The sequence below is a fragment of the Anabrus simplex genome, chromosome 1, assembly GCF_040414725.1.
Source record: "Anabrus simplex isolate iqAnaSimp1 chromosome 1, ASM4041472v1, whole genome shotgun sequence".
In the NCBI taxonomy this organism is placed as follows: domain Eukaryota; kingdom Metazoa; phylum Arthropoda; class Insecta; order Orthoptera; family Tettigoniidae; genus Anabrus; species Anabrus simplex.
This window is the reverse complement of record NC_090265.1, coordinates 1,685,511,212-1,685,536,298: the sequence shown is the minus strand read 5'-3', so window position 1 is coordinate 1,685,536,298 and position 25,087 is coordinate 1,685,511,212. Positions and strand designations below refer to the sequence as shown.

At 38.1% G+C, this 25,087-nt stretch overlaps 1 protein-coding gene across 3 annotated transcripts in view; it reads right to left on the bottom strand.

Moving 5' to 3' along the window:
- LOC136881856 (VPS9 domain-containing protein 1) overlaps window positions 1-25,087 on the bottom strand; it is a 176,408-nt gene that overhangs the window by 125,270 nt on the left and 26,051 nt on the right. For all 3 annotated transcript variants that reach the window (XM_067154296.2, XM_067154313.2, XM_067154303.2), the window contains 2 exons: window positions 23,136-23,297; window positions 12,593-12,836 (listed from right to left, as the gene is read on the bottom strand). In XM_067154296.2, coding sequence (XP_067010397.2) covers window positions 12,593-12,836; window positions 23,136-23,297 — 406 coding nt within the window. The remainder of the gene's footprint in view (window positions 1-12,592; window positions 12,837-23,135; window positions 23,298-25,087) is intronic.

Genomic DNA, 25,087 nt, shown 5'->3' with positions numbered 1-25,087 from the left:
TTTGTTTTTGCTCAATTTAAGAACTCCATAGTCAATAATTAATCCACGCTTCACGCATTGACATATATTTTAAGATCCACTATATCTATATCTTTTTACTTTAACAACCTCATGTTTGTTTTAACTTTATAGACTACCATCGTTCAAAGTATTCCTCTACAAATACTTGCTGTTAATCTGTACATATTGTTACAATTTCAAGTCTAATGTTATCATTTTACTTTTTATTATGGCATTGTCACTCTTTTAACAATTTTTATCATTCAGCTCAGGGCCCTGACCTAATCTTTGTAAATTAAGGCTGATGATGTTCGCTATGTCGAACGAAACTTGTTCCTTTATTTAAGACACCTCATGATTATTTTATAATTCAATGAGTAATATATTGTATTGAGTAGGTGGTTGTTATTAAAAGGATTTTATAATTTTAATATACTGTCCTCAATACGGTTCTATTACGAGATTAATTACATGTAATGCAGTTATCGAGCTCGGTACAAATAGTCTAAAAGTGCGTACTGTATAAGAGGCATTCATATGATTTTACAAAGCACTTTTTAAGCCCGATTTAAATTTTTTTGAAGGAAAAAGTGGGGGTATTCTTGGGTTCGGAGAAATACGGTAATATAATTTTTTCAGAATGAAATTAAATGTACACTTTCACAAAGTATCGGATTTCGAAAAATTAACAAGTAAGGCAGTGTGGATATTATCCGCGAAAACGCAAGTTTTGAACAAACTGATTGCCCTTTCATACTGATTTTCCCGACTTTTACAAAAAATCGGATATAACGACAATCCGATATAGCAAGTAAATTTTTCGCTGTTGTGAATTCTCGCTATAACAGACTTCTAATGTATTGTGTTGACTGACATTCTCAAGAGCTAACCAGATTTTACCACAGACACAACAAAAAGCAAGCAAGCTTGCATACTAGTTTCACTGAACTGTTGATATCGTGATCACACCCACCAGACCTCCAGTTTTACATGGATTACATTAAACATCTGCATAACATACCTGCCTACAAAAAAGCAATTAGTTACTTCGTAATAACTATAGAAAATAATATGCCACTCTGGATACAGTCCCTTATAGCAAAATGTACCACTTGTGATGTCAAGGGTACCTTCTGCGCATTATCCTGACAACGTGTGCCAACTATCATTTTTGTTACTTTCATATTGTTACCTCCAGTTTTTTCATAAAATTTCCCAAATTCAATTCCTTTCCCCAGCAGCACTAAGTAACATGGAGATCACTGGATCTTCAAAACCACTTCGTTCTTAAAAAATATGGTTGATCTGAAGCCATTTACTACTTCCTTCATCTGTAAGGAACATTGATAATCGTAACATCCCATTATTTGTCAAGTTCGTTTGAGAAGTTTCTGACCTGCCAAGTGGAAGCAAGACTCAATCACTCTCACAGGACCAAAGCTTAATAAAAGCACTGAGAATCAAGCAAGGTAGTAGCCTTTTCTCAACATAAACAAATCAGCATGATTTAAAACTTAACCATTCAGGGACAATCAGGTTCAGACACTGTAATGGAATTTTGGGAAGACACAGATGAAGGGATTGAGCAGCCTTCGCACAAGGATGGCATTGCATACCTGCCAACTTTTTAAAAGGGGTATCAGTAAAACACGCACAACAAAAAAATCTAACGATTTTCGACATAACCCGGCTTCTAATCAATGTGAGATAATATATCAACGTAATCGATACCTTTCTTTTATTTTGCCTTTGGTAATTTATAAAATCATTAATAATAACAGGACATGTTTCAATCGCTTTGCGATCATCATCAGCTGCATACACAAAAGCTTAGATAAAACAGCATAAAGCAATCACATAAATTAGTTACATTTTTGTTGACTTTAAAACTAATGTTAGTAAAGCACGTATGGGTAGGAGGGGGTAGTATGCGACGGGGGGGGGGGGGGGTTGTTAAGGACCTTAAACTTTAAAATGAATTAAAATACTATCTATGAGCTAAAATGTCTTTTGGTATCACTTTACGTCCCAAAGGAAGGCTTAATAAAATCACTTGTTTAAAAAACTAAACAATTGGTGTTGTGAACCTGAAGAAATGTTTTTACTGAAATATGCGTCTTCTTTACTTGACTTCTGGTTTTCTTTCTCGTCACTTTGTACTGTATTAAAAAGGCTGATCCTCTTGTTTATCCTTTTCTAAGTGGAAAGGGTGTATTCGCTGTTGGTTGAATTAAGAATTGTATTCATAAAAATATCAGGTTGGATAGCTTGTTGTACGATCTGTAACCGGCAAAAAGAAATATGCGTCTATTAGTTGAAATCGCCTGGGGAAGTGTTGTCTAAGGAAATTATTTAGAATAATGGAAATTGATTGAGAAATCTTGAACTTACCCCTGTCCAATTCACTTCCTTTACTTCCCCGTTATTACGGGTGTGGGTCTGATTTTACTGTCCGCAACCTTGTGTAATAGTGGTGTGATGTGGTTCGTATGCTAGCTTGATTCGGAGGGAGAAGGGGAAGCGAAGTCGTGTCGTCATTTGTTGTTTCTCGCGAGGAGGTGGCTTCTGTCTGTGAAGTAGGGCCCTCATGCTTGCTTGTTACAATTGCTGGGCGTGGTTGTTTCCTACCTAGTGAATCCATGTATCTCAGTGTATGTTCGTATAAGAAATGTCTTTGTTCATTCATCTCATTTAAGTTCTTGTCCTTATTGATTAACTTATCCAGAAAAATGTGAATATTTTCTAAACTATTCATCAGTGTACCTTTATTTATTCTATTAATAATTACAAGGTCTTATAGTCGTGTTGCTGTTGTACAGTATAGGTGGTGTAATAAATGGCCATAACTGGGAAGTGCAACTTATTTTCTGATCTGCCCTCGTAAATGTAAACAACAAACAAATATAATAAAACAGTCAGAGAAAACAAAAAAGTACGTGAGGTTCACCTACAACAATCCTAACATTTACGTAATTACAAATTTATTTAAGAAATACGACATCACGGTACCATTTTCAACAAACAATAACACTAGGCACAGGTTTTTCAACCACAACATGGTTAATAAGAACAAAGAGGAATTTTTCCCGGATTCAGGAATTTATAAGTTGATTTGCAATCAGGGCAATCCGGACGGAACTTTGCAATAAGGTACCAAGAACACGTCAATGCGGAAAAATATAGAAGGTTTTCCGCCATGGGAGTACATATGAAAGGGACGGGTCATAAATTTACAGATATAACAACAAGACCTTGTAATTATTAATAGAATAGATAAAGGTAGACTGATGAATAGTTTAGAAAATATTCACATTTTTCTGGATAAGTTAATCAATAAGGACAAGAACTTAAATGAGATGAATGAACAAAGAAATCCCTTATACGAACATATATTGAGATACATGGATTCACTAGGTACGAATCAACCACGTCCAGCAATTGTAACAAGCAAGCATGAGGGCCTTACTTCACAGACAGAAGCCACCTCCTCGTGAGAAACAACAAATGACGGCACGACCTCGCTTCCCCTCCTCCCTCCGAATCAAGCTAGCATACGAACCACATCACACCGCTATTACACAAGGTTGCGGACAGTAAAATCAGACCCACACCCGTAATTACGGGGAAGTAAAGGAAGTGAATTGGACAGGGGTAAGTTCAAGCTTTCTCAATCAATTTCCATTATTCTAAATAATTTCCTTAGACAACACTTCCCCAGGCGATTTCAACTAATAGACGCATATTTCATTTTGCCGGTTACAGATCGTACAACAAGCTATCCAACCTGATATGTTTATGAATACAATTCTTAATTCAACCAACAGCGAATACACCCTTTCCACTTAGAGAAGGATAAACAAGAGGATCAGCCTTTTTAATACAGTACAAAGTGACGAGAAAGAAAACCAGAAGTCAAGTAAAGAAGACGCATATTTCAGTAAAAACATTTCTTCAGAATCACAACACCAATTGTTTAGTTTTTAAAAAAAGTGATTTTATTAAGCCTTCCTTCGGGACGTAAAGTGATACCAAAGACATTTTAACTCATAGATAGTATTTTAATTCATTTTAAAGTTTAACGTCCTTAACAACCGTGCCCCCCCCCCGTCGCATACTACCGCCCCCTCCCCTGATGATGATCGCAAAGCGATTGAAACTTGTCCTGTTATTATTAATGATTTTATAAAATTACCAAAGGCAAAATAAGAGAAATTATCGATTAGGTGGAAATATTATCTTATATTGATTATATTGATTATCGATACGGGAATGAAGCGGATAGTTTGTAATACCCTGGCTTGACGAAAATAATACTACTTCTGGGCTACAAAATACAAGGCTTTAAACAGGATACTTGAATGAAATCATATCTACTTACATCATCAAATCAAATCAAAATCTCTTTATTTGCAAATGAGGTGTCTACCTCGGTGGCAAATGGTACACTAAAATACATTATTGTCAAGCACTAAATGTTAAATTAACAAGAGAAGAAAATTTTCCTATAATACAATATTATACAATTTGCGCTAACAATTTTTTCTATTAAACACACAGCTCATCCTTAATAAATTTATATTGTTTACAAAATTCTACTTATATCTCCTGTATTACTTACAAATATAGTCAACTGATATACAGTATGTGGAATTACTTCAAATGATACTATACAACTGGTATAAGATTAATATTTACATTGCATTTATTTACTTATTTACTTTTTTTTTCTTTTTCTTTTTCTTTAACCCGTTCTGGAACCTAAGTAGCATAACGACCTGCTGCGTCTTAACCATAGCCCCTTTTGCCACCACTTTTCAGAGTTCCTGAAGGGCCTTCACAGCTACCGTAGCGGTCCCAGGGCCCTCGAAGTCCCCACTGTACTTCACCCCTACAGGCAGTCCCCTACTTTGGCTGTCCAAACTCCTTAGACCAGGGGATGGAATTAATTTATTCACACACATTTTTTAATTTACAATAACCTGCACTGGTCGAATGCCCTCTAACACCTCATTTATTTTCTCTGTTGCTGTTTATTCTCTTCTTGAATATCTGTAGAGACTTTGGAAAAGGATCAAACACTACCCCTGGTAAACTGTTCCACTCCTTCACACCCTTCCCAATGAATGAAAATTTACCCCCGTCGCTTCTGCTAAAATTCCTTCTAATTTTATATTTGTGGTCAGTCCTGCCGATATAATTATTTTCCAACTGAAGCCTCTCACGGATATCTCCCCATGCTTCTTCTCTTGTATAGGCTCTATATAATCCTATAAGTCTAGATTTCTCCCTTCTCTCACTTAAAGTTTCCCACCCAAGTTCCTTTAACATTTCTGATACACTACTCTTTTTCTCGTGAAATCCCCTGTTACAAATCTTGCTGCTTTCCTCTGCACACTATCTATTTCTTTTATTAGGTATTCTTGGTGAGGATCCCAAACACTGTTTGCATATTCCAATAATGGACGAACCATACTCAAGTAACTTTTTTCTTTTAATTCTTTGTTGCATCCTTTAAGTAGCCTCATTATGACATGTAACGATCTGTATGCTTTCCCAACAATGTCATCAACATGACCTTTCCAGTGCAAATTACTTTCAAATCTCACACCTAAGTATTTGCACTTGCCATCTTTAGGGATAACTACCTCATCCAAAGTATATTCAAATTCAGTTTTAAAGCTCCTGTTTGTAAAAGTTGTAACAGTTGATTTGCCTCCATTAATCTTCATATTATTTTCTTCAACCCATTGTTGGATACTTTCATGGTCCCTTTGTAATTCTGAACAATCCTCAATGTTGTTTATTTCCCTATAAACAATTATGTCATCTGCATACAATCTTATTTTTGATGTTATATTGTTCCCTAAATCATTTGCGTATATTAAGGAAAGTAACGGACCAATTATACTACCCTGTGCAATTCCCTTGCAAACTTTCACTTCCTGAGATACATTATTCCCTACTTTGACTTTCTGAACCCTTGAATTTAGAAATGTTTTTATCCAACGTGTAACCCTTATGTCCAATCCTATTCCCTCCAATATCTTTAATAATATTCCATGTTCCACTCTATCAAAGGCTTTGGAAAGATCTATGGATATGCAATCTAACTGACCTCCTGAATCCAATTGATCCGATATGTCCTGCTGAAATCCCACCAGTTGAACCTCACAAGAAAATTTCTTTCTAAATCCATACAGGCTCCTCATGAACCAATTTTTATCATCACATATCCCTCTGATGTTCTTCGATATTAAACTCTCCAGTATTTTACACACTATACTGGTCAGGCTGATTGGTCTGTAGTTCTCTGGTTTCCTTTTATCACCCTTTCCTTTATAAATTGGTATTATTATAGATTCCTTCCATTCCTTTGGTATTACACTATTATTTATGACATAGTCAAAGAGAAATTTTAAATAAGGCACTATGTACCACCCCATTGTCTTTAATACCTCCCCAGTAATTTGATCACTTCCTGCTGCTTTTCCTTGCTGAAGCAGTTGGATTTCTCTGAAAATATCTTCATTTGTGAATGAGAAGCTTCTTGTTTCCCTCTGTGACTCTCCCTCTCTATCTTCTGCTTCGGTTTCCAACTCTTGACAATCATCTACTGAATCTCTGAATTCCCTACTAAATATGTTTGCTTTCTCAGTATCTGTTAAATAGTGTTCACCCCCTTCTCCCACCATTGTAGGAATTTGGATTCCTTTTCCTTTTTGATTCCTGATATATGAATACAGCTTTTTCCATTTCCCTTTGTGGTCATTACCCTCTTGAAGTGTGCCATTCATAGAATTCTCTTTTGCTTCCTTTTTCACTCTATTCAGTTCCCTCATTAGCAGTTTTCTAGTTTCTCTACTCTCTCTACACTCTTTGATTTTCCTGTTTACTATTCTACCTTTTCTTTTTAATTTTCTTATTTCCCTTGTATAATAAACAGGGTCTGAGGTCGTTTTACCCTTCTTAACAGGTACAAATCTCTTCTCTCCTTCCCAAATGATTCCTTTAAATTTAGCCCAAAGTGTATCCACGTTACTCCCTTCACTTATCCAACAACTGAACTGTGATTTAAGGTAAGTCCCAAATTCATCAACTTTAGTTTTTCTGTACGATTTCTTGTCTTGTGTAACCCTCTTATTAAGCCTTTTTGGTACGAGTCCTACATCCATTATTACAGCCTTATGGTCTCCTATTCCTTCAATTACCTCAGTTTTATCAACAATTTCTCATGGTTTAACCAAGAATACATCTAGTAAGTTATTGAGACGAGTCGGTTCTTGTACTACTTGTGTAAATCCTCCCTCCCAAATTAACTTATTTGCCAGTTTCTGTTCAATTCATTGCAGTTCCATTCCATTCAACTTCAGGCAAGTTTAGATCTCCCCCAATTATTACCATATCATTATTATTGTTTTTATGAATATAATCTATTATTTTCTCAAATATTTCCATGTCTCTTTCCTCTCTTCCAGGCCTGTATGTTCCTATAATTTCCACCTCCTTCATATTATCACAAACTAATTTTATCCTTAATATTTCATCCCTTTCATCAGTAAACCATTCATGTGAACAGTAAGTTTCTTTCACCAGAATAAACACCCCCCCCCCCCCTCCCTTTTTATCTCCTCGGTCTCTACGATAGACTGTGTTACCCTTCTGCAAATACTTCTCTATTACCCACCCCTTCTTTCAACCACGATTCCACTCCTATCACCACATCAGTCTCATAAGATTCCATCAATGTACCGAATTTTAATTGTTTATTTATAGGCCAATGATTTGTAGATAAACACAACAATAACAAGAAATCCATGTTAAATAGCACCAGGCGTGGTGAATATTGGTTTCGAGCATACATAATAGGATTTCCTTGATAAATTAAGCAGATATGTGATAACTGATAAAGGTTTTACACAATAAAACTTGTTTTACTTAAAAAAGGCAAGAAATAGTATAATACACACTACAAATCACACGCTAGTTCGACTTTGAAGTCATGGTTGTGGCCTTTTTAGCCAAGAAGAAATATCTCGATATCTACTGAAACATCGAAAGGAATCTGGATCATTGAACGTCACATAAAATTATAACAAACACTCAAGGCAGTCAAACACTTCATTAAAACATGTCAAAGCACACAAAGGTTTACCATTAAATGAACACGAAACAAACCTCGTGATCAAAGAATATGCACAAGGTAAAAAACATACACACATGTGGAATGAAGGTAATTCTTCTTCTTCTTCTTTATAATTTAATGGGCTTCGCTAATACCGGTACATCCAGCACTGGAACAAATGTAATTAGTCCAACGAATACAGGAACACCCACTGGTGCAACAGATACATGACCTTCTAGCCATGTTAGGGGATGCTGGCACCAGAATCCCTTTCGCGTGACTTCCAAGCCACGTTGGTATTGCGGTACACGAACTTGCGGATGAAGCTGCAAAGGAAGCTGTACTTTTACCTCCAAGACCAGTCAATGTACCTGCTAAGGATATTTGTTCTCAGCTACGTCGAGCCATCTTGGCGCCCTGGGAATCGGAGTGACTAGATATCCGAACTCCCAACAAGCTGAGAGTAATTAAGAAGACAACTACCGTGTGGCGGTCCTCTTTCTGACCTTCACGGAGAGAGGCCAGAGTACTGTGCAGGTTGAGGACAGGTCATTTACGATACGCGCACTCTTATCTCCTAAAGAGGGAAGACCCCCCAGTGTGTTCTTGTGGGGCCGATTTCACCGTGGCCCACATCCTCACAGAGTGCGCCGACCTCTCTGGCCTAAGATGGAGCCTCGGCCTGCAGGAAACACTTGAATGCATACTAGCCGATGACGCGACTACTGTTGATCTCGTGATCCGCTTTATGTGCGACATCCCCCTGTGGGTGGGGGCGGCAGAATAACACCCACGGTATCCCCTGCCTGTCGTAAGAGGCGACTAAAAGGGGCCCCAGGGGCTCTGAACTCTGGAGAGTGGGTTGGCGACCACGGGGCCCTTAGCTGAGTCCTGGCATTGCTTCCACTTACTTGTGCCAGGCTCCTCACTTTCATCTATCCTATCCGACCTCCCTTGGTCAACTCTCGTTCTTTTCCAACCCCGACGCTATTAGGTTTGCAAGGGCTAGGGAGTCTTTCATTTTCACGCCCTTCCTGGCCCTTGCCTTTCTTTGTCCGATAACTTCATTTTTCGAAGTGTCGGTTCCCTTAATTTTTCATTCTGATTAGTGTTATATAGAGGATGGTTGCCTAGTTGTACTTCCTCTTAAAACAATAATCACCACCACCTTATGTGCGACAGTGGACTCATCAAGGGTATATAAATTACAAGTGTACTGTTACTCAGGGAACGTACGTTCCCTTTTGATATGTTAGTAATCCTTTCAGCCTAATTCTATAATTTTTTTGTTTTATTTTGTACTGCATTTCCAAATTCCTTTGTTGAATAAATAATTTTGTTTTATATTTTAAATTTCTTTTCCACTTATTTGTTCCGAGAGGATGATTACCTCGTTGTACTTCCTCTTAAAACATAAATCACTACCACCACCACCACCACTCTTGTGACTGATTTCTTACTCTATACAAAATAACATCATTAGCAGAAAGCCTTCACTCTGATTCCATTTATTTACTCACATCATTTATACGTATAAGGAAACATAAATGTCCCTTAATACTACCTTGAGGATTTCCTCTCTTAATAATTACAGGGTCAGAAAAATCTTCGCCTAGTCTAATTGGACGTAATTATGCATTTATACACTAAGCGACAATTTGCTTATTTCAGGCTTTTCCTGTATGTTGGAGGCCCCAAGACTCAAACTTCAATATAAAGATAAGAAATGCCTACTTTCTTCAGTAATATTTCCAGTAAAATAAAAAAAACCTAAGCACCGCACGATTTAGGTCCATTGCTGTGTTTCGCATTTGAAGACCAAGTATTATCTTAAAAGGCAATAGTAGACCAACCGACTAATCATTTTGCAATTGTAGACCAAGGCTATCACTTGGTTCTTTTACTTTATACTGCATTCGACATCTGCATTGTTTAGCAGCTGCAGTATATTCTGGCGGGTTTGTGTGTCTAAGGATGCGTATTTTCTTCTTAATAATCCCACTTCTGTATTGTTTAGGAACTACTGCATTATTTACAAATCTTCTAGTAAGCTCTAAACATGCATCCTTCAAGAGGAAAGATGTTAGAAGCATTAGGGATAACTGTTATGAAAACGGTAAGATAGATTTTTCATATTCCTATTAAAACGGATGGAATGGTAAGGTTTATAATTGGATATTTAATTTTTTTCAATATCTATTTTAGGCATCTGAACAAGATCTGCCTTCTGACAAAAGGCATGCTGAACACTGCATTCAAGAAGTAACTAATCCTTCACAACTCTTTCAAACTAATTTTCTTGTACCTTTTGAATGTGGCGGAGGTGTTTCTGATGTACATGATGAATTTGATTGACTTAAAACTGACATAATTCACTGCGAAAGTAATATATTTTAATATCATCACAAGTAATATATTTTCACCTTCAGTCAAGCAGGACCTTCTGCCTTGTAATATGTCACTTTCAGTTGGGAAACAATGTGTAAATGTTTTGCCTGAAGTGGTCACATTGGTATGTTCCGAGCTGTCAGCGGAGAGATGGCGTGGAATGACATTAGTAGACGAATAAGTTTGAATGGCGTTTATAAAAGTAGGAAAGATCATATTATGAAGATAAAGTTGGAATTCAAGAGGACAAACTGGGGCAAATATTCATTTATAGGAAGGGGAGTTAGGGATTGGAATAACTTACCAAGGGAGATGTTCAATAAATTTCCGATTTCTTTGAAATCGTTTAGGAAAAAGCTAGGAAAGCAACAGATAGGGAATCTGCCACCTGGGCGACTGCCCTAAATGCAGATCAGTATTGATTGATTGATTGGAATCTGCGAGGAACGAAGTTATAACACAAAAACCTGAACACTTCATATCCGACTCCATAGCCAAATGGTTAGCGTGCTGGCCCTTGGGCACAGGGTTCGATTCCCGGCGGGGTATATGTTTTGTCTTCATCATCATTTCATCCTCATCACGACGCGCAGGTCGCCTGCGGGTGTCAAATCAAAAGACCTGCATCTGACGAGCCGAACATGTCCTCGGACACTCCCGGCACTAAAAACCATATGCCATTTCATTTCATTTGAACACTTCATTAAACTATGTCATAACATTAAAAGGCCACAACATTCAAGGAATGCCAACTTCGTGAACAAAGAATAACACTCACGTGGTCAAAGAAAGTGGGTTGAATCGCAGCAAGCGAACAGAGTGGAACAAAGAATTTGCGGAGCAGAGCCTGTCAACACCCAAGATTCACGCCGAAGAACTGTTATCCCAGCTTTAAATTAAATTCCAATAACGACAAAAACATCATACGGTTATAAATTCCAATCATATCAGAGAATGAGTTATCGACTATCGCGGACTTGCCTTCGACCCACGCAAACAATCGACTGTACGGAAGTGGAGTGATTATCGAATGTTAACGTTTCAAATTTTTGTCCCCAAAGTTGTAAAATGACACCGTCCATCTGTAAAACTGTAAAATTCTGCAATTTCCATAAATTTTACGGATAAACCGTGGAAGTTGGCAGGTATGGCAATGTCTCAGAAGATCTGGGATGGTTACTTCCATTCCATAGCACCATGTACACAAACTCTCTAGCCAACCCATCCATTATCATGGTTCACGAACAAGCCAGGTAACCAGAAAGGGAAAATGATGCAGTTATTTGATATTGAGGTTGTGTGCTTTCCTATCTGTTAGCTGGAACTGCTGGGGTCAGGAACAAGGAGGTGAGAAAGAAAACAAGTAGTTATATGACAGATACAACAACTACAACTGTTTGATGATTATAGTCCTTCAAACAATGACCACTGCCCTCCCACCTCCTCACTCAGTCACTCGCATAGAATCGTTGTTCAACATCAGAAACGTTCCAGGCCCATGGAAGCACCTGAACATCAAGTAATTGCTTACATTTGCATTTCTCTTCCCCTCCTCTCTACACTCAAGGTATTTAACAATAAGGAGAATCAATCAAATTTCTCTTCCCCCCATGAATATTTTTTAAAAATTTTCAATCAGTGTAAAGCAATCTCAAAATTCCCTGCTCTCCATCAGTTCCTTCAGCAAACATATTCAGCTCTTGTTAGATTTCATATTACAGCTTTTTTTTCTTTTTCGGAAAATAAAATTCTTTGATTAAGATGATAAGAGCTAAAGAACAGCAGAGAAGAAAATATCAAAAGATGCACTGGACTTGAATTTCATGCTTTTCATAGCCCTACACTACTGAGAACGTGAGTCTTCAATTAAAACCTATTACTATACAGTTTAAAAATTAAAAAGTTTAATATGCCATATTCTACTACATACTGAATGACAGTTTTGAAGCTTCCTTCATATTTCAAACTCAACTATAAAAAAATTTCACTCACTGCAGCTGGTGTTCTCCTTATCTAATTTCTTCAATTGAAAAAATAAAAGAAGATATACTGTACATATATCATTTGGGATGGTATGCCTACCGTTCAGCAGTCTGTTGGCACCAGGCTCGAACTTTACTCCGCTGTTGTTCCCAAGCATCCTGCTGTTGTTGAGCAATGGCAGCATTCTCAGTTAGACGTCGTTCAAGTTCCAACTGTAAGTTATGACGCTGAGGTTTGGAAGTAGCTGCTTGAAGACGCGTAGCATAGCGAGATATCAGTCTCTTGTTTTCCTCTTTCATCCGAGCTATCGGGGATTCATCAGCCATATCCTGTTGGGGATTACCTGATAACATCAAGTGACAACTGTTATAATAAAAAATCTTGAGAGAAAGGCTGGATATTTCTCTGTAATGTGTATACTAAAAAAAATCGAATATAATATTTTGAAAACTGGGTGTACTCAGGATATTTTATTCATGGCCTGCACTACGACTGTCAGATAACAGCCAGATACGTAGTTGCAGTTTTGCAAACTAGAAGTTAAATATTTCCTTGCGTACTACTATCGGATTTTAATGACTGTATTGTTATGCGGCTCAGGTAGTAACATTTTTATTGCGTTGGTAACAAGGACACTGAAAATATAGTGAAATGTTAAAATTAATTATCTATGTAACGAAACTCTCAAAACTGTTGTGGAAAATAAAAAGAACAAAAATGTATACTGGACTCAAAAAGATTAAGATTCAGGTTATATATCTTATCAAATAATTCATACCGTGGCAAAAGTAAAGTTTATATTAATAATTAATGCCACTGTATGTGGCGTCGGATCATTAATTTTATTATTAATTCAATTTATTGTTGCTAATTTAAAAAGTAGTTAGTTTCTTTTTTCCAAGACAATGTTAGAATAGTAAATGGCAAGTTGTTATGCATGCATGCATACATACATACATACATACATACATACATACATACACTATCATTATAGACTTATGCCTTTTAGCGTTCAGTCTGCAAGCCTCTGTGAATTTACTAAACGTCGCCACAATCCTCGATTTGCAACTAGTGTTGTGACCACATTTAGTTCTATACCTCTTATCTTTAAATCATTAGAAACAGAGTAAACACCATCGTCTCAGTCTACCTCTACTTCTCTTACCATCCACAACAGAGTCCATTATTCTCCTAGGTAACCTATCCTCATCCATTCGCCTCACATGACCCCACCACCGAAGCCGGTTTATGCGTACAGCTTCATCCATCGAGATCATTCCTAAATTAGCCTTTATCTCCTCATTCCGAGTACCCTCCTACCATTGTTCCCACCTGTTTGTACCAGCAATCATTCTTGCTACTTTCATGTCTGTTACTTCTAACTTATGAATAAGATATCCTGAGTCCACCCAGCTTTCGCTCCCGTAAAGCAAAGTTGGTCTGAAAACAGACTGATGTAAAGATAGTTTCGTCTAGGAGCTGACTTCCTTCTTACAGAATACTATTGATCGCAACTGCGAGCTCACTGCATTAGCTTTACGACACCTTGATTCAATCTCACTTACTATATTACCATCCTGGGAGAACACACAACCTAACTACTTGATATCATCGACCTGTTCTAACTTTGTATCACCAATCTGACATTCAATTCTCTTGAATTTCTTACCTACTGACACAAGAGTTTCTGTACAAGAGTTTCTCGTACTTAATTTTCCCATTGTAATGTATATTAATTTGTGCATGTTAAATACCAATCAGGTACCTGATTTTTACCTTGAGGAGATAATTTTGACTGATGATGCCCTCAATGAAGGGCGAAACATGTCTCAAGCGGAATTAAGAATAAATTCCTAAATGTAAAATTTATATGTATTGAATAGGTGACAAAATAAACCATTTAGCATCCTACATTAATTTAGTCTCCGAAAGGCTAATTTTCATACCATATTCATTGCACCTATTTTCAAGTTCCAAGATATTAGACTGCAGGCTTTCGGCACAATCTGCCATTAAGACCAAGTCGTCAGCATAGGCCAGACTGCTTACTACATATCCACCTAACTGAATCCCTCCAGGCCATTTTATACCTTTCAGCAGATGATCCATGGAAACTAGGAACAGCAAAGGTGAAAGATTACAGCCTTGTCTAACCTCTGTAAGTACCCTGAACTATGAACTCATTCGAGCATCAATTCTCACGGAAGTCCAATTGTCAACATAAATGCCTTGGATTGATTTTAATAATCTACCTTTAATTCCATAGTCCCCCAGTATGGTGAACATCTCTTCCCTCGGTACCCTATCATATGCTTTCTCTAGATCTACGAAACAAACACAAGTGCCTATTCCTCTCGTAGCATTTTTCAATTATCTGGCGCATACTAAAAATCTGATCCTGACAGCCCCTCTGAGGTCTGAAACCACACTGGTTTTCATTCAACTTCCTCAACTACAGATCACACCCTCCCTTCCAAGATGCCAGTGAATACCTTGCCTGGTACACTAATCAATGAGATACCTCGATAGTTGTTGCAATCCTTCCTGTTCCCTTGCTTATAGATAGGTGCAATTACTGCTTTTGTCCAATCTGAAGGTACCTTACCAACACTCCATGCTAATCTTATTACTCTATGAAGCCATTTCATCCTTGCCTTCCCACTACACTTCACCACTTCAGATCTAATTTCGTCTATTCCTGCTGCCTTATGACAATGAAGTTTATTTACCATCCTTTCCACTTCCTCAAGCGTAATTTCACCAACACCATTTTCCTCCTCCCCATGAGCTTAGCTGTTCACAACACCACCAGCAAGATTTCCTTTTACGTTGAGAATCTGTTCAAAATATTCCCCGCACCCCTCCAGCGATTCCTTGGGGTCTATTATGAGTTCACCTGAATTACTCAAAACACTGTTCATTTCCTTTTTCCCTCCCTTCCTAAGATTCTTTATTACTGTCCAGAAAGGTTTCCCCTGCTGCTTGACCTAGCCTTTCCAGGTTATTACCAAAATCTTCCCATGACTTCTTTTTGGATTCAACAACTACTTGTTTCGCTTTGTTTCCTTCATCTATGTACAAATCCCTGTCTGCCTCGGCCCTTGTTTGGAGCCATTTCTGACAAGCCTTCTTTTTACGTTTACAAGCTGCTCTCACTTCATCATTCCACCAAGATGTTCGCCTTTTCCTAGACATTCCCTTGCTTTTTCTACTACAGCATCCCTGTATGCCACCCATTCACTTTCTATATCCTGGACCTGCTTACTGTCTACTGTTCGAAACTTCTCACTAATCATATCCAAGTACTTCTGTCTAATTTCCTCGTCCTGGAGATTTTCTACCCTTACTCGTTTGCAGACAGATTTCACTTTCTCTAACCTAGGTCTAGAGATACTTAGTTCACTACAGATCAGATAGTGGTCTGTATCATTGAAAAATCCCCGGAAAACTCGTACATTCCTAACAGATTTCCTGAATTCGAAGTCGGTTAAGATATAGTCTATTATGGACCTAGTACCCCTAGCCTCCCATGTGTAGCAGTGAATAGCGTTATGTTTGAAGAATGTATTCGTAACAGCTAAACCCATACTAGCACAGAAGTCCAGCAAACACTTCCCATTCCCATTAGCTTCCATATCTTCCCCACATTTACCAATCACCCTTTCGTATCCTTCGTATCCTTCAACTCTCGCATTGAAATCGCCCATTAGCACTATTCTATTCTTGCTGTTGACCCTGACCACGATGTCACTCAATGCTTCATAAAACTTGTCAACTTCATCCTCATCTGCACCCTCACATGGTGAATACATGGACATAATTCTTGTCCTAATTCCCCCAACTGACAAATCTACCCACATCATTCGCTCATTTACGTGCCTAACAGAAACTATGTTGCGTGCATTGGTATTCCTGATAAAGAGCCCTACCCCAGACTCTGCCCTTCCCTTTCTAACACCCGTCAAGTACACTTTATAATCTCCTATCTCTTCCTCGTTATCTCCCCTTACCCGAATATCACTTACTCCTAGCACATCCAGATGCATCCTCTTTGCTGACTCAGCCAATTCTACTTTCTTTCTTCCATAAGCCCCATTAATATTGATAGCTGCCCATCGAATTCCATTTCGTTCGCCAAGTTGTTTCAAGGAGTCCCTCGCATGTCAAATGGGAGTGGGACTCCGTTACTCCCATAGGTCCGAGGCTTGCTTTAAATGTTTTGAGCTTGGATGCTACCCTACTTGCACATAGTCCAAGTGAGGATCTCTCCTCTAACGGGTTATGGACCACCGGTGAATTGTATAGTCCTAGCCTCCTGAGCACAAGGAGGGCCACGACTCAGAATATGTCCGAGATGCCCACTGCCATTCCATAGCAACTGGTATCCCAACTCTCAGGACCACATACTAGGCCACTCAGCCGTTGCCCATTGTTCTCGAACTAGGGCGTGACTACAGTAACCTACATCATAAAGTCAAATAAATATAACTTTAACTTCCTCATTCGACAGGCGAATCACCATGAACAACATCGTATACGTTTACTCCACTTGTGTGTCGTGGACAGATTTGGAACAGAACCCAAGCTTTTGACAGGCACTCTAATGATTAGGAAATATGTACTATCACCTTTAGTACCCTACCGACTAACAGTGAGAAGGTAAAAAATTATGTTGGACTATTGGGACACGAACCCATAAATAACGGCGTGCCAGCATTGAATGAAATTTTGTAACTACTACGGCTATCTAGGAAGCTTGCTATTGACTTGCTTGCGTGCAATTCATATACAGTAGCAACAACTTGTTACCTTGGGAAATCTTTAAAAATTCTGTAATAGCTGGACAGGAAGCATGATATATTCTATAAATATGCACATAGATTACATTATAACAAATTTTTTGTATAGCATCATGCAGATGTAGATTCATCTTGATGAGAAGCAATTTTGATACTTACAGTAGTGTCCCCGATAGGAGTAAAGTTCCAGATAAGAGCGTTAACTGCCTCTCGAATTTCGGCATAGCCAAATCGAGAATATTCTCCCAGATTGCACATAAATGAAAGTCGTAGTACACATTGTCAACCGAATTTCCAGATAAATGTGCAAACTGCCACATAAATTTAAACCGCATTTTTATCTGGCTGTCGTAGTACAGGAACTCATAAGTTAGAAGTAACAGAGATGAAGTTAGCAAGAATGATTGCTGGTAAAATCAGCAGGGAACAAGCAAGAGAGAACTCACAATGAGACATAAAGGCTAAGTTATGAATGAATCTTGTGGGTGAAGTAGTAAAAGCAGCTTCAGTGGTGGAATCATGTCAGACAGAACGAGACCAAGATGACGATGGTAAGATTGAGTTTTTAAGGATTTAAAGATAACAAGTGTTGAACTAAATGAAGCCATGGACCTAGTTACAAATAGAGGATTCTGGAGGCGCATAGTTAAATAACAAAGGCTTGCAAAATGAATTCTGTTTATGCATTGCAGATGTATCTTTTTATTTGATGCCATTTAGGATGCCTAGATGTCAATTTCAACATTCTGTTTTACTCTTATCAGATGGCAGAGAAACCGGGGCTGTGTTGAGCTATGTATGGCACAGTTTTAACTAGTTTTGACAGACAAAACCCAAACACATCACCAGAGATCTTTTATAAGTATGGTACAGAGCCGAATTGACTTTTTCCTCACTTTCAAATATCTGAATACCTCTGCTGAGCTTGAACCCATCATCTTGGGATCTGGAGGCTGAAACTCTACTATTGATCCACTAAGTGAGCTATTTCATATACTGAAACATTAAACTGAAGTGTTGTGAGTTTTTCAGAGCATCCAGAGAGGGTCAGAGCAATCCAGGCACAGTAAGATAATGTGGGTATAAATGCCAATTTATCAAATTAAATGTTACTTTTTTTAAAAAAATCCATGAAAACTGGAAGCATTAATGGAGAACAAGTGGAAAGTTGCAGGCAAGGCCCACCAGCTGGCGTGACACCACGGATCGCATAATCAGTTCACTCCGGACAGCCGAGAGGAAAGTCAGTACAATAGATGGAGTGCATGTATCTTTGAGAAGTTTGAAACATTTCCACATTTTGAACACAGAATTTCAACACACTTACTGATATTCATAATATTTATCCATTCATAAAAATGTAATTGGAGCAAAAATTTACAGCGCCAGGCTGAGTGGCACATACGGTTGAGGCGCTGGCCTTCTGACCCCAACTTGGCAGGTTCGATCCTGGTTCAGTCCAGTGGTATTTGAAGGTACTCAAATACATCACGCTCTTGTCGGCAGATTTACTGGCACATAAAAAGAACTCCTGCGGGACTAAATTTTGGCACGTCGGTGTCTCCGAAAACCGTAAAAGTAGTTAGTGGGACGTAAAGCCAATAATATTACTGTATTATTATTATTATTAAAATTTACAGCAGTTAATCTTGCTACCTCTTTTTTACATTTTTCAAAATTTTAATACACTTAAAATTCCAATATCATTTCTTGTAACCTAGGACAGAATGATAAAATTTACCTGTAAATAAATCTTACAGCTTCCTATTGATACACCTGATGCAATGTTATATTCACCAAGAAGTTTAAAGGACTAGGGTTATACAAGTTGCGATGGGAATCTTTCATTCAGCAGTATAATTCTTGTAATATACTACTAAGATCTAGCAATACATACATAAGAACCATCAGGGGCTTACAATTAGACAAAAAACAATGTCAAAGACATCAGAACAATCTTTAGGTTTGAAGATTACAAAAAATGGTGCCAATTGCAAACCCCTGCAATAGATGGCAGGAGATCAGGAAGGTTGAAGTAGTTCAGAATGGTGTGATGCTTCAAAAGGTAAACGTAGCTCCAGTGAGAGTTCTCCATGGCAGAAGTCAAGACGGAAACCACTGCAGACACAGTAGAAGATCGAAACTTTAGCACACGTCCTTGGCTCCCGTCCGCATGAAGAACTGTTAAGAAATACACTACACCATAGCATAAGAACAAGGATAGTGACTTCTTTGGGATATAAAAAGCGGAAAGTTCACAAAGAAGTCCACTGTGTAACTCAAAATTGTAGAACACAGAAAAATAGCTCCTCAAAGGTAAACACGTAGGCTGAATGGACCTGGAACCAGCCCTTATATCCAAATAAAAATGCCCGACCTGGCCGGGAATTGAACCCAGGCCCTTCAGATGAGAGGCAGGCAAGTTAGAGTGCGAAACTGGCATCAAACATTAATTACCGGTATGCGAGTTCAAAATCTTGATACTATATATCAGGGCTGGCCACAACGAGGCTCGCGAGCCACATGCAGCTCTTGAGTCAGTCTCGTGCAGCTCTTGACACCAAGTTTAGAGTAAAATTAATTGACATAATTATTGGAAACTAACAACATCTCGTGGTCGGCGGCAGTCAGCAGCAGTGATGTGCGGCTCAAATTAACTGAATCTAAACATCGATCTAAACTCTCTGATGAACATTTAAGTGTAATATTGTGAACTGCGCTGACAAATTATCAGCCAGATTTCAAAAAACTAACAGCAAAAATGAACACTGGAAGAAGCACTTCTCAAAAGTTAAATATCATTCCTTGATGTGTACCTGTTCTGTGTAGTGTAGAAAATAAATGTTCTTTCTTCATTTTATAAACCATTTTATAAACATGCTCCCAATTTTGTCTCCTAAATTTGCGGCTCCCAAAATTAAGGTTAGTGGCCACCCCTGCTATATATTCAGTTTTACAGGGGAAACGTCATCAGTTTCCCGTGAAAACTTCTTTCAGTTCAGCAACTTAGATTAGCAAAACTCTTCGAAAAATCTAAGAACGCCAAACCAAATGACAATCGACCACAAGTAGTTCCTATCTCTCATCTAATAAAATAAAGCACATTAGATACAAAAATGCCCAATATGATGGCAAAATCCCTTCTTTTCTTAATCTTTCATTGTAACTTGGTCTCCGGTACACTGTTCGTAGTCAGTTTCTGGAAATATTGTACCGCATAAATTAGGCCTGCATCGACATTCAAAGGTTATGTTGAACACAACATGGTTTCGAATGTAAGTATTGATTCTCAAAAGTTCTCGAATGCATTATATTCAATTCTGCCAGTCACTAATCCAATCAAATTGGAAAGAGGAAAATAAAAATAAAAATAATAATCATCAAAACTTCAGAAATTAGGGTTATTTGTGACCTTGAGCTTGTTGTATCCACAATGATGCACACAAAATGCTGTCAACTTGTGTACACAGATTTATTTACAATTATTTACTAATTAAATGCAAACAACCTAAATCACTGCCATCACAACGAAACACTTCACTCCGTAAACATCAACAAGCCACCATCGCTAACAACTGCCTATCACAAAATATCTTACAAGGCGACTGCAACCACTGCATGTCAACTACCAACTTTACTAAACCAATTCACATACTTCAAACACTCGTTAGCATAACACACGTCTCATCAGAACAACAACTGTTACACCATGACTCTTACTAAACAATAACTTGTCTCTACCATCAAGACCACCTCTTTATACAGTGCCTTCCCAGGCTTCTAGAAAGATACATTTCCCGCAAATTCTAGTGTGCTTAAGGGCCAGATATAGTGTACAGAATATTCTACAGAGTTCTTGTCTACCGAGTGCCATTCTGGATGTTACAGTGTGTTTCACAATAATTCTGTAGTGGATTACAAATCATATATACAGGTAATAATAAATTATATATTAGTTACAGGTTCTTACATGAACTAAATTCATAAATATCTACATTCAGCAAAGGTTTCATGACATAACCTCACAAATAATGCAATCGTAAACTAATAATGATACTAATAAGTGGATTACATTACAAGTCATAATAATAATAATAATAATAATAATAATAATAATAATAATAATAATAATAATAATAATAATAATAATTCGAGTTCGATACTTGCATTATATACCCATGGGTTAAAGAATATTGTTTTCAAGTTATATCAGTATATTACACTTGCAACAAGCTCAGCTGGAAAGTGCGCTCGCTGCACATGTCAGTACGAGTAGGAAATGATAAAAACCATTTAAATGTAACGTGTCCAAATAAAATGACTGCCGTTTTTTGACATTTTAACACAAAAACGTAAAATTTCCAGTCTTATATTAGACCAAAACAGTAATAGGCAATCCCAAGACATCCCATGGCTTTTTGTTTGTAAGGTGCAGCATCTATTCTGGTCTTGATAACATAATCATGTATGATAATATTAAAATACTAAATTGGTGTTAAGAAGGAGCAGTTCTGATTCCTGCCTGAAAGCCTAGTTACTATACAGTGCGCTGAGGAAAGTGCCGAAAACCTGTTCGGCAATACAATCAAAAAACGTAAAAATATAAACATCTAACCCTGGACTTCAAATGGACGTTTTATAAGTGCGAACATTTGACAAAACTCGTTCTGTCTTCAAGTACAGCTGTCGAAATGCGCTGTCTCTCCTTACAATTGTTGTGGCCACTCTCTGCTTTATGAATTCCTAGATTCTCTAAACAATACCACCCGAATGCGATGCTAAGATGGTCCCTTATGCAAGTTCACCCCAGATTGCCAGTACAGTACTTCTCTAATTATCGCAATGACGGGGCATTAATGCCAAGATTCATAAGTATGCCACAGCCATCCTTTCGTGAGATAAAGTTTAATGAAAAACGCTTGATCGAGGATTTAGCATGGATGGGACTGAAATTTCTGGACGGTTGATCCGGGAAACCATTTCTTTGAGGAATGGATAATGTGGGATTTTTACAATGTGATGTAATTACGATGCTCGTGGTACCACGTAATTTGAGCGCATAATTCGGGAAAATGTAGTTTCCGGGAACGGATAATCAAGGATCCGGTGTATATAAAGACGTGGCATTATTAGCCTTACAGGGATCTCTTCAACTTCTAATCATCTTTATAACTTGGTCAAAATTGCTTATTTTTTCCAAATTTATAATGCAATATGTTTACACACTTATACACTGTATTAATGCTGTCCACTTTGTGTAGTATACATTGTCCTGTGGCAACCCGTAAATTGGGAATTCTGAATGAATGAATAAAAACTATGTTGAAACTGAAAAGAAAATAGCTTCAATATCAACAACAATAAAAGTAAAGGAGTAGGGTGAAATATACTACTAGAGTTTATTAATTACACTTTATCAACGTAGAGAAGAGTGCACATCATTCTGTGTTGCCTCTAGTGTGTTGATGGAAAGTCATTTTTAGCAACTGTTGTGATAAAGGTTCTCACCCAGCCCAGCACAGACCATGTTTCATGAGGCTCAATCATCAACAGACAGCACTCATATTGCAATACGATAAGGTCTTTTACACACCTGTTATTCATACTTACACTTAAATTATGAATAATACATATGTTAATACGGACAGACAGTCGCTCTAATGTCATCAAGTGGAGACTAGGATGTGCAACTGCTGTCTTAGCAGCATACAGTTGTAGTACGAAATACCGAACTACACATGTTGCATTTGTTGTCTTCCTGATCACCTCGTTGCTTTTCACCAAAGAGGAGAGACTTGTCCTGTATATTTTAATTTCAGGTAAAAGATAATGAGATAACTCACCATATTCTTTCCTTTTGACAGCACCAATCTTCGAGGGTGAAGGTATGCCCCCAACTCTTTGAGTTGCTGGAGGCTCTGGGGATGGTACTGAACTGTTCTGTTCAGCTCCCTCATTATTGCAGACCATCCCACTTGTCCCTTTAAATATACTGTCAGATTCATCTAGAAGAAACCAAACAAGTAATGTTTATTAGAGCTTTCAATCACTGGCCTGCAGATTATCCCCCACTCAAATTCAAGATGGTGAAACAATTTTACCTTAGTTACACAATCAGTAAAATTCTTTTCCCATGTTTGGACTGAATACATTGTAACAATAAAGGTCAGAAGGTGGAAGCAGAAGGTGGTAATGCCAGGGGAGTGGCATCAGTAAACAAAACAATAGCACCAATGAATTTTTGGCCAAGCTCCTACAAAGATGCTGGAGGCTGGCAAACAATGGAAAGGTGCTGGGTATGATCCGGATGCAGAAACTGTGAGATATTTTCTGGAGAATCTTCTCCCAGGTCAACATAAAGAGCGAAGCCGGAAGGAATCAGTCAGTCAGTTAGTTAGTTTTGAGTCTGTCACGAGAGAATGTGAGGCAGTTATGAGACGGGCGTGAGCCCGTGCATGAGCGAGGAGTAAGATGGTGAAGATTACACAAAGTACAGCGAGTTGTAGAGTGAAATGTTCTGGGAATGACAACATGCCTTTGAAAGGCAGTGTTGGAGAGCAGGAGGTCGACGCCCCAGAGGACTGGAGTTTGGCATCATTTATGAATAAAACTGTGTGAAATGGAAAACTCAAGATGCAAGTGAACAGTAAATAGTAATTTAATCAATTTAGTCTACAGTAAAAATATTCTTCATCTATGAGTAGTCATTTTAGTTTTAAGGAACCTGACAAGGTGTCAGAATATCTTACAATCAAGAACCAAAAATTTCTTGAGTGTGATTACTTAAAAATCTTCGATAAAATAGTGAAATTCTTGCAATAACAGAAAGAAAGAAAGAAAGAAAGGGGGAGAAAATGTCCTGGGTTATCCAAATTTTAGTTATACAAGAAATGTGTTATATGACACACTGTGCACAACACATAAGGAGGGTAATATATTTTTAATTTTGTCAGTCTTACAAATGGCAAAACATTATACTTCTCAATTTGTTCACACCTTCTCCAGCACCAGCCTGTACGGTGTCTCATTGACAACTGGGGTCATGGCTTCAAGGCGCCAGCATCACACCTAAACCCCATCATCAGCTTGAAACAATTGGACTGTGACTCATTGGACCATGCCAGATGTCACCAGTCATTCAGGATCAATTTAGCAACATTATGCGCCCAGTTAAGATGCTGTGTCTGATGTCATGGTGTTACGAAAGGCATTCTGACCCTCTGCTAAAGAATACTGCATTGACCTTCTGGATATGTATCTGGTACCGTCTGCATTGAATGAGGACATGATTTGAGCCAGTGTAGTTTGTCTGTTACCACGGAAAATTCTAGCCATATGCCGCTGATCACGATTCTTGTTGGCCACTGTTCTGCCCACTGTGGGTGGTAATGCCTTCCATGAGATACAGAATGCCGTGCTCACTAATCATGCCCTGCTCAAAAGCTGATAATTCATGTCACCAGCACAGACGATGTTACTCTCAAAATTTCAGATTACAACTGATACAGGTCTAGGCACTTCCCGGACATCATGGTACAGAGGTACCATGGACCATTATTTTTCATGCTGTTATCCCGGAACTTTTGGCAAAACTATGTATATTTCCTGAAATTGCTAGTACCTTACGAACGTGATCTCAAACAAGGGTGGAGCAGGGCAAGATGTACAGTACTTAAGAGAGGCCAATGGGTCTAAATTCTATAACCTTGTAGGTCCCCTGATCTGGGACAAGAAGGTACCCCTACAAACCAAGATGTCCTTGTATAAATCGTAACTTATTCCCTGCATGTTGTGG